This window comes from Molothrus ater, chromosome 1 (assembly GCF_012460135.2).
Source record: "Molothrus ater isolate BHLD 08-10-18 breed brown headed cowbird chromosome 1, BPBGC_Mater_1.1, whole genome shotgun sequence".
NCBI classification, from domain to species: Eukaryota; Metazoa; Chordata; class Aves; order Passeriformes; family Icteridae; genus Molothrus; species Molothrus ater.
The window spans coordinates 32,052,311-32,062,502 of record NC_050478.2 but is presented as its reverse complement, the minus strand read 5'-3'; the positions used below and the strand labels follow the sequence as shown (position 1 = coordinate 32,062,502).

The following is a 10,192-nucleotide window of genomic DNA, read 5'->3' as shown; positions in this document are numbered from 1 at the left end:
ATTAGCTCACTTACATGAAATATGGTTAAGCACACTTCTAGTTTCATTGCTGACGAAGGGGGCAGTTTGTGCATGCTCCCACAGTGCCTAGCACACCAGGGCCCCTCATTAATCCCATGGTGGTTTTGTTTCATCTGGCAGAAAACACTGACTTTAACCCATCTCTTCATTTGTTGCAGGCAGCCTGGTTGGCAGACAAAGCAGGCTGCTGAGGTTAAACCAGGAGAGGAGAGAGCCATCCCATTCCCATAACCACCTTAATGTCAAGGCCTGGAACATGCACTTTCATTTGGCTTCAGGGCTGACAGTTTGTCACATACAAACATTGGCTATTGAGCACAAAACACTGGGGAGGGAGCATCTTTTTTCAGTGGCATTTATGGTTGCTGTGCTCCTGTTCACTCTGTTACTGTGCTGGGAAACCACGGCTTGCCAGGGCATCCCACGGATCTCTTTGTCCACTGCAGAGCGGGTTCTTGGTCCATACAAAGCTGGCCAAAGCTGTGGCTGCTATCTCAGAAAAGCAGCACTCCAGGACTAATTATACAGCTTCCCCAGGGACAGCCAGACCCATTTCATTAAAGTCTCCATTATGGCTGGCTAAATGGAATAGGAGCTCTTAATTAGGTGGGGGAAGGGTGTGCCTGAGGGCAGTCCTACCCACCCACCAGGGCCTTCTGTGTTATCTCTCCTGCTCCTCCTGGGAGAGTGCACTGTTCAGCAAAGAGTGACATAAACCCTATTAATACGATGTTTATCCTGTTACAACCAAAAGCAAAAGCAAACAGAACAAGATTATTTGCTTAGAACTATTAATGTTTAGAACTTTTGATGTAATCCACTGTGTATTTTGTGTTCTGGGAACATCTCCCCAGTTGAGGAGGTATTCCCCAGGAGAAAGGCAGTTTGACACTCACTTGGAAAAGAGCCCAATGGCCATGTGGGGCAGCTTTCTTGAATGCCTCCTTTGCAATCATCTCCTGCTTTTGTCCTAGAGACATGTTATGAAATCTTCCAAATCTTCTATAGTGAACCCAAGCTTCTTGCCTGCAATAGAAATAATTGGGGAAGGGTGAGTGATAGAGGGGTAGGAGATGGGAAAATTAGCAGAGCAGAAAGGAAAAAGAATGATAATGCCCCCATTAATTTCACTATCACTTGTGCAATGCATATTACTTCCTCTGAAGCACTTCACTAAACCCTTACAATTTCAACAAACAAAATTGCGAGCTCTCAACAGTGGCCTTATTGCTGGTATTAGAAAAAGCCTGCAGAAATCTGTTCCCTTGGTTTTAAGATAATGAACCTTTTGACATTTTGATAGATGCTCAGCATTGTTACTGAGCTTTAGAAACTCTTATGGGGGGTACAGAGCAATTCCCTCATGAAAAAGGGAGCAACATGTGGTAGATATCACATCAGTTTTTTAACTGATTGGTTCAGTGGGTAAATGCACAAGCCTCTCACCTTGTGGGGCCTGAGCTTAAATTGAGCACAGTGAGGTCACAGCTGTATTAACCTGGTATTCTCACTATTGTCTGTGGGGAATAGTAATCCTACGTATAAAGCCACAGAGCCCTATACAATTGAATATAGTTTGTATAATGACCATTATTTAGTCACAGGGGGCACAAGATTACATGAGCATGGAGAAAATTGCCCTCTGGCCCTCATCTAGTCAAAAGGTAGAAAACAGTACAAAGGAAACCTGCATTATGCCAAGCAGAGGAATGCTCTAAAAATTTCTTCATACTGTAGTGCTTATGGCCTTACACTTTTCATCCTCCCCATTCCCATGAATATGGTGGGGGTGGAAAAAACTTCGGAACTTGAATCTTCTGCTGAAAACAAACTGTGCCCAATTTCCCTACAGTAATGCATATCCCATCCCAGTGACAGATGAATCCACAAGGCTTTGTTCTGTTCAGTAAAGAAAATATAACTACACATACATTCTATAAGCACATACACACAAGCATATAACCATACACCAGTTTATACACATTTATAGCCCTGCATGCCCCCATTTCACTTTCGAGCTCAATTGTTCTTTCTTTAATGGGAGACAATTAAGTGGTCCTTGAACCAGAAGCAAATAAGAGGCTTATGTAGGGTCTCATGATCTTCAAGTGGGCTTAGTCCTGATGACAGGATGAAAAACACAGCAGTGGCTGGACTGCTCTCTTCTTAGCATTTTGCTAATTCTGTCATTGTGCTTTTCGTGTACCTTGAAACAAGATTTTTCTCCACACAATTCCTATACATGACAAAACATCTGCTAACACAAAAGGTGTGCCTTGATAAGTACTTCAGGTCTGCACCATTCTCAGACTTGAGTGTATCTGAGACTGATGGTCATTTCATCAGAGAAATCATCAGGAGAGAGAACTGAAGGCAAGAAGGGAAGCAGGTGGGGAAGCAAGAGAGAAGATGATTTTTCCTATTTCCCTGCAGGATAGTGACCATATGACAAAAGAGAGAAACTTCTGAATAAAAAGGACCTCATTACATGCAAGCAATACTGTCACATAAACTGGGGCAGTTGGGCAAAATAAGTACCTAAGACTAAGCTTGCCTTCTCAGAAGTCATGTAAAAATGGTGACTGTGGGATGTGGAGCAACAGGCCCATAGGACCATCACTTGGGACTGAAAGACAAAACCAGCACAACTGGAAAACAAATGTGTCAGTATTCACAGCTGAAGACATACAGAGTCCTTCTTGGTATCATAGAACTTTCAAAAGGGAGACCCTGAAAAATTGTCATCCTGTGGGGTTATCTACCAGCTGTAATACCATAATGAGAACTAACACTGAAAAATACAATTATAGTTGTTAAGAGGATAGCTTACTGTATGTCTGTTTATCAATGACTGTTCTCCTCAGGCATCTATATTCAATCTAAAAGAAATCAGAATCACAGCTCTCCAAATATGCTGTGACTCGTGTTTTACCACACTACCTTTTCATAAACTTTTCATCAGGAGAACAGGCTGTGAAGGAACACAGTAATGGATCTCAAATTCTGGTTGACCACCCAGTTCTAGAAGCTATTTACTTGCTTCTCAAGATCTGAATTTGTCATGCAAGGCATTACTCTCACACGCACTTGCCCTGAAAAATGAACCCTCAGATTTCCTACCTCAGAGCAATACAACATTCTGCCCTGGACAGTATAACTAGTTTCTGAAAAGAGCTTTTTTTCTCCTTTTCTGGATATGTCGAGTCCACTCACTTCTTCCATTTCTTGGTGGATCTTTAAATATCTTTATCTACCCCTCTGAACCCATCCATCACTGCCATAGCCTGGAAGCATGCCAAATACAGATGTTGTACCTTTTGCATGATGACTGAGACAGGATCACACTGATAATTTTTGAGTATGTAAAAACCCCTAGTGCAACCAAGGAACTCAGGACTTGCCTTAAAATACTAAATTACATAAATAATACACAATTACATAAATAAAACACTAAATATATATGCACAACCACGCATACATAAAAATAGTATTGGTAAGAGTTTACTTTGATTGGTATTGCCATTGTCTGCTTACTGTTAAACATCTAGATACAACAAACTGGAAACCCTCTATGGGACATTTACTAAAGTAAGGAGTGGCAGGGAGTTAAAATTCTAGTTTTAGGGGAGTGGACAAATCATGGTAGAACAGAATTTCCTCACAAGATACAGTATATGATGTTTAAGGGAAAAGGCACTCAAATAGTGAAGAAAATTCCACTTTGAAAACACCACTATTGCTACTAAAAAATTATGAGAGAATGCATGACTTTATCTGAAAGTGTTTAGGTGAGGCACGTGTCCAGAAATAATAACAGAAAAGATATAGAACTCAAAAGCAATTTTCCCAAACTACTCTAATGATACACCATGGCTGTGTAGTTAAAATGTCAACAGGATTCTTTTGTGTTCAACTCTGAACTGAAAAAGGAAATCCAGTTCAAGGAGTCCTATCTCTTTACTACTTAGAAGAACCATGACAGCACACAAAATTGAAAAAGGTCATCAGAGTTGCTTCAGAGACACCTCTGACTCCCAGTACACCTGAGCCCTGACTTTTTCTAGGGCATACAGTTACTAAAATAAAAAGGAAAAGCAATGGCTCGAATGTTATTTGGATATGTATTATTTACTTCTTACTTATATAGCAGATCAATTTCAATCCTAATTATCAAAATGCAAGCAGCTAAATCATGCTGTTTATCCTGAACCTAGCTTTATGAAGATATTGCAGCATTTAAATGAAAATAATTACATTATAGCATCTCTGGAACTTCTGCAATTTTTGTTGATACTGAAGTAGCAGTCACTCTGTATAAGAAACTACACAACCACAGGGTTTGGGCACAGTCATGAGCTTCCAGAGGAGAAACAGTAAATCCAGTTAATGTCATCATCACCAATATGAAAATTTCTCCTCACCTGAAAAGCCATTTGGGCCAGGAAAATGAGCTTATAATTTTCAAAAATCCTTGGCTTGTGAAAAGAAAGGTCCAATATGTGACAGTTTCTTTTAGGTTAGAGATACAACACTGAATATCTCCTGATTTTTCAGCTTGTTTTATTGCTTTGTGGAAGATGCATTGAAGGCCTGAGAGTTAGTACGATTATTTTTATCTATTTGAATTTTGCTTTTTTTGCTTTACTACCCATAAGATAATTGGTTTCCTACTGTAGGCTCCTATAAAGAGCTGACCCAAGCAGTGTAAAATGCAAGAGGCTGAAAAGAGGCTTTTAAAGGAAATTTTCAGCAAACCAGGGGTGAGGGCTGCAAACAGCAATACTCTCCTGCTTCCTTATTTATCTCAGCATGGAGACTCTCTCACTTGAACAAGCTGGTAATTTTAGAGTGGGTGATCTCCCTTACTCACTGCATTTGATCACTTGGTAGGTTTACAACGGGGAGTTGTTTACACAGAATTCCTCCAAAGTCTTCCTTCCTGGCCCTGTGGGATGGCTTAACAGAAGGAAGGTAAACTTTTGCAAGCACAGTCAGAAAGCACTGTCAGAATGGAGGCAGCCAACAAAGAGACCCATGGGGACTCACTGTGGTACCGACCAGCAGGAGATCACATCGTGTTCTCTTCACTCCGACACGCAGCCCTGCCAATGTAAACATCTGGTACGAGCAATAACTAATGTATCAGGCATCACTGCTGGAGGCAGAATTCTGTTTCTTGCACTTGGAAAAAAAAAAGCTGAGAGACATTTTTACCTTCAGTGGAAGCTGGTAGATGGGGTTGATGCTGCCCAGGCTGACACTCCCAGAGTAAGGAGCGGATGCTCTTCCAGCTGTCAGTCTGTAATGCTCTCTTTTCCTGTCACCCTGAGCTTTATTTTCTTTGGCTTCAGCTACCTGAATGGTGACAGCTGTCCTGTTTATTTTTAATGTCTCATAATTATCCTGCACAATTACCAAAATATTCCTATCCATACGGAAAAGAATATGGATATACTCTAGAAAACTGACTTTATTTCAGGCAGTAGCAAATATTTGAAGTAAGTAAAGTTCTTATCTTAGAGAAGCATTAGGGAATAACTGTCCTCTGCAGAAATATGCCTGTTTGCCTGGGAAAACATGGCAGTCATATATTAATACATTTGTTGAAATTTCATGTTGGTATTTATTAATTTTGTGAGTACTAATTCAAACACCTAAAAAATAAAAGTCAAACATGTGACAACTACATATTATAGATATGAAAATATGAATATGGGGAGGACAGCCCTTTCTGGAAAAGCAGCAATTTGACTATTCCTATTCTAGCTCATAGAAATGCTACACTTAAAATAATATTAATAGAATAATAAGAATAGACATTTTACAGGTGACTTTAAGTTTTTAGAAACAGTTCAATTGTTACTGCCTTGTGTTGTATTTCTGCTGCAGTTGACTTTGCTGATTTGATTTTCTTTATAAGTTCACTGTGGTCTAGGAGACTGCCCTGGGCAGCTGACAGGCTGAGCAGCATGTCATCCTCCAGCTCCCTAAGCTCAGTTATGAAACCCTTCTGGCTTCTTGGTGAGGACTGACGAGCAGAGCAAACAAAAACATTGTGTTTAAACAACCACAGCAAGAAATAATGTTCTATAGAGCTGTGAGTTATATTTTCTGTTTAATTACATCAGTTGATTTGATTTAATTTCTGAAAGGCCAGTTTGCTTTCTGTCCCAGTGTACTAGATCTGAAGTTCTGCAACCCAAAGTGAGAATGTTTAGGTCGTCATGCACCAGAACTTTATCCCTCTCCTAGTGCCCTTCCTCCTGATGCTACACAAAAGGACTGTGATCTTCTCAGGGAGGGCAACTTGTAATCTATGTGGCAGCTAAGAAAACCAGAGAATAGCACAAGGCTGAAGAACCTCACTTTGGCAGCAGAGTGGGAAAATATTGTCATAGTCTGCTCTGCTGGACTGACCTTCTGACTGTGCAAGAGCTTGACTAGTCTTGTGGGGAGCTCTCAGCCAGACTCTGACTCACACCAAAACCCTGGGTGACACAGGCCTTGTAAGCATGCAGTCCCAGGTGGAACAATGTGCAGATGCAGAGGTAAATGGACAGCTGTTTTCAGATCTCATTCCCAAGTATATGGCTTTCATTCTTCAAAGGGTGATTAAACTCCCTGACCCAGTTTGCCCTTGCATGAAGCAGGAGTACCTCAAACAGGTGGAGCAAATCTTTGTGGACAAAGTTAGTTAATTACATGAGATAACTGGAAAGACACACTAGAGAAGTAGGAGGTATTCTTGCTATTAATTTCACACCCCTAAGTATTTTCTTTTCATGTTTTATCTCATAGATTACATCCTGTCCAAAGTCCTTCCTCTAGCCACATAAAAGCATTTCTCCTCATACTATATATTGGTATGACTGCAGCAGCCACTGAACTGCATCCCTGCAGGAATAAATTGTGATTTATTAACCAAATGCCCTAGCTCCTAACAGTGCCATTATATCCTTGTACAGACTGGCATGGAATTTTATTTACACTTATTGGCTCAAGATCACTGAAGCACAAAGCACTGCAGAGGGCTTTAAACCTCCTCTGTAAATTAAATGCAATGCACAGAGCAAACCAAGCAGTAGAGAGAAGTGTGGGAATAATATCACAATGAATTTAATTTCTAGCAGAGCTTTAGGTCAAGACAAGCCCTTTGGGAGTGCAGATTTGAACGAATCAGTGAAAGAACCTTCTACACTTTCCAGACTCCTAAAATTTTTCTAATATGGGCTTCTAACATTTACAGTACAGTGGATTAAAACAGACATATTAATTCTCGACTTAAAATTTCAGAGCAGGCAAGAGACAAATCAAAATATAGTCCTTACCTTATGTTTTTTGTGAGTCTTGCATTAACAACCTCTGCCAACAGCTGGTCTTCCAGCCTGTCCCTGCTGGCAGTGAAATTAATGAACTTGGTCTGAGCCCGCAGTTGTGGCTTGTAAGTGAGGGTTAGCCAGTTTAGTGTGAAGGATGAGATGAAAATTCTTTTTGAATTCACATTTTTTGTCTTCAATCTTGGTGCGTCTGGGAAAGAATAAAAGGCACAAGAACGGGGATCTCACTAAATTAAAACTTCATAGGTATCTCAGATTGCAAACAATGTGTACTGTATGATCGTAGCAGCATAGCAAACACACACAAGCCAAACTTTATGTACCTGCAACTTAAGAAACAAAATGAGGATGATTGAACACACCAAAAGTATAAGACAAATACACAGAGTATTTCTTAATTTTTGTAGTTTTATTTGTATATACAGCAGACACAGGGAGATTATTCACTGCTGTACTGAAGAGTCTGTGGCTTAGGCATAAATGTCTATCATCATAGCTTACCAGAAACTTAGGAAAATTTTCAAACAAATGCCAATGAAATAGTTGTTAGTTTTACTATAATTTCCTTAAATATATAGCCTAAAACACTAAGCAGGGACGTGTATTTATTACAAATGGATAGACTAGAGTAGAGGAAATGGCTGGCAACTGAAACAACAAAAATAAAGATTTTTAAGGTAATTTATTAAATGTTTCATTCCAAATTAATTATTTGTTGGATGAAAGAATGAGTTATCCTAGGTTCACCTTTTATTTACTGAAATTCATTACTGAAGAGCTGCCATTTCCTGATCCCTTATCTTCAGTGATAAGGGATCACTGTCCTATACTCTGTGCCACTTTGAGGCCCAGCAGGGAGGCAACATGAAGTTCACCTTCCTATTTCTGTGGCATAGCACAAAAAAAAATTGAAAATAACTTGTAGACTACAGTGTGTGCCATGTGTCTAGTCTGGTGTGACCCAGTGACACAATTCTTTGTCATTGACTTGCCCAGTGAACAGTGTGTCAATTTTCAAGATTCGCTTGCCACACAAGCCTAAAACCAGTATTTTCTGTACAGCAATGGTTTTGAATGTTCTCTGCCAAGAAAGGAGATTCAAATATTAGTAATAAAACTCTGTTTAAAAAAGGACCAATGGAACATTTATAACATGGAACATTTATAACATGAACTCTTCATAAAATTCAAATTGGCATTTGCTAACTCAATTTTCAAAGTGATTGCATTAACATAGACACTAAACACTTAAAATGCGATTTATGAAAGTAACATCAGGACATGAATAAAGCAAGTACTTTCTGTAGAAATTTTAACATTGCTTTGTTTCTAGGCTATCACAGGGCATTTCCAGAGCCAGGAACACAGATTTCAGCTCTTAAGACCCTTCCTTGCCTGCTTCTGACATGCCCTTAGCTACAAAACATAGGCTAAACATAATGGTGTGCTGAGACCCTTCTGCATTTCACCAGGGAGAAGGAAGAAAAGAGAGCTGCTTATGATATATTTTAAGCAAATTCCTTAAGGAAACTACTATGTCTAGTGCTGGGAAACCCATGATTCTACAAAACTCAACATCAGACACATATATTGTACAATACTGCCATGCAAACTGCTAGAGATGGGTTTTCCAGGCTTATGCTCATATAATACTACAATAATTCAGCCATATGACCTTCAGATTATACAGCCTCTCTCAGGTGGACGTGTATTCACTGTCCAGTTCTGCAATACAGTCTCTCCACAGCCTTCAAAACTGACTGCAGCTGGAGGGAACAAAACTGTAGAGATTGACATGGAGAACACAATTTTGCTTTGCTTTCAAGACACACACACACACTGGAGAAACAAGAGTTCTGACAAAAGACACATTCTTCAGTTTGCTTTATCAGAATAAAAACCTTTGCTAAGGGAGTCAGGCTATGTTTCAGAACATCTATGAGGAAATATAACAAGTTTTAGAGTTCTGGATTAAAACATTTCCTTTAGGAGTTCTCAATTCACAGGAGCAATAAATAACCAATTTCAGTGATTATCACCTATGAAAGGCAAAACCTACATAATGACTTGGTGGGTTTTATTACTGCAGCTGTTGTAGGTTTTCTGTTAATTACAGATTTGGGAAAAAGAAATGTTTTGTTATTGCTCTCGCACTGTTCAAGAGTATAAGCAACAATGATAAACAGAGAGGTGGGGAACCCAGTAGGATGACTTAATTTTTTTTCAGTAAAATGTTTAGAGTTTAATTCTGGATTATGAAGAAATGCAGCAAAATAGGCATGAATAATGGAAGTCCATGATAGAAGGAATATAAAAAAAATAGTCACCAGAGAAATTTCAAAAGACAAGTTCTATTTTTGGCAATGTTTTCTTCATAATGTCCTGTTCCCTCACCTGCAGCAGATAGAACAGATGGAACTAAAGCACCACTCTACCCAGAAACAGACACAGCATCTTTCATGCAAGTCCCAGTTCCCTGATATTTAAGAACAAAGTAAATTAAAATGAGATTGTTCCCCACTAGTTTTTTTGGGTTTTTTTCCTGTTGAAATCCTCATAGATTTTGAAATAAAGGAGATTAAGGGATTCAAAAAGGATTTAAAAAGCTTTAAAAATCTGTATATGCCTGACTGTAAACTATATTTAGCCAAAGCAAATACAAAACCAAAAAATTCCAGGAGGTAATGTAAGCACTCAGCTATGAGAAGACTGGGATGTGTGTAACATCTTGTCTGATCTGTCAAATTTGATTGATTGACACAAAGATCTGCTATTCCCTTGTGTATGTTCTGCCTTAGGTAACAATGCCTAGGTCTTTCAAAGAGAGGAACTCA

General features: G+C 39.3%; 1 protein-coding gene across 1 annotated transcript in view; it reads right to left on the bottom strand.

The window, feature by feature from the left end:
• Positions 1-3,852: 3,852 nt before the first annotated feature.
• Positions 3,853-10,192, bottom strand: part of DNAH11 (dynein axonemal heavy chain 11) — a 77,021-nt gene continuing 70,681 nt past the window's right edge. Inside the window, 9 exon segments of the mRNA XM_054514148.1 lie at positions 3,853-3,923; positions 3,926-3,996; positions 4,444-4,492; positions 4,495-4,602; positions 4,605-4,611; positions 5,236-5,376; positions 5,888-6,038; positions 7,329-7,465; positions 7,467-7,542. Of these exon segments, the coding sequence (XP_054370123.1) occupies positions 3,853-3,923; positions 3,926-3,996; positions 4,444-4,492; positions 4,495-4,602; positions 4,605-4,611; positions 5,236-5,376; positions 5,888-6,038; positions 7,329-7,465; positions 7,467-7,542 (811 nt within the window).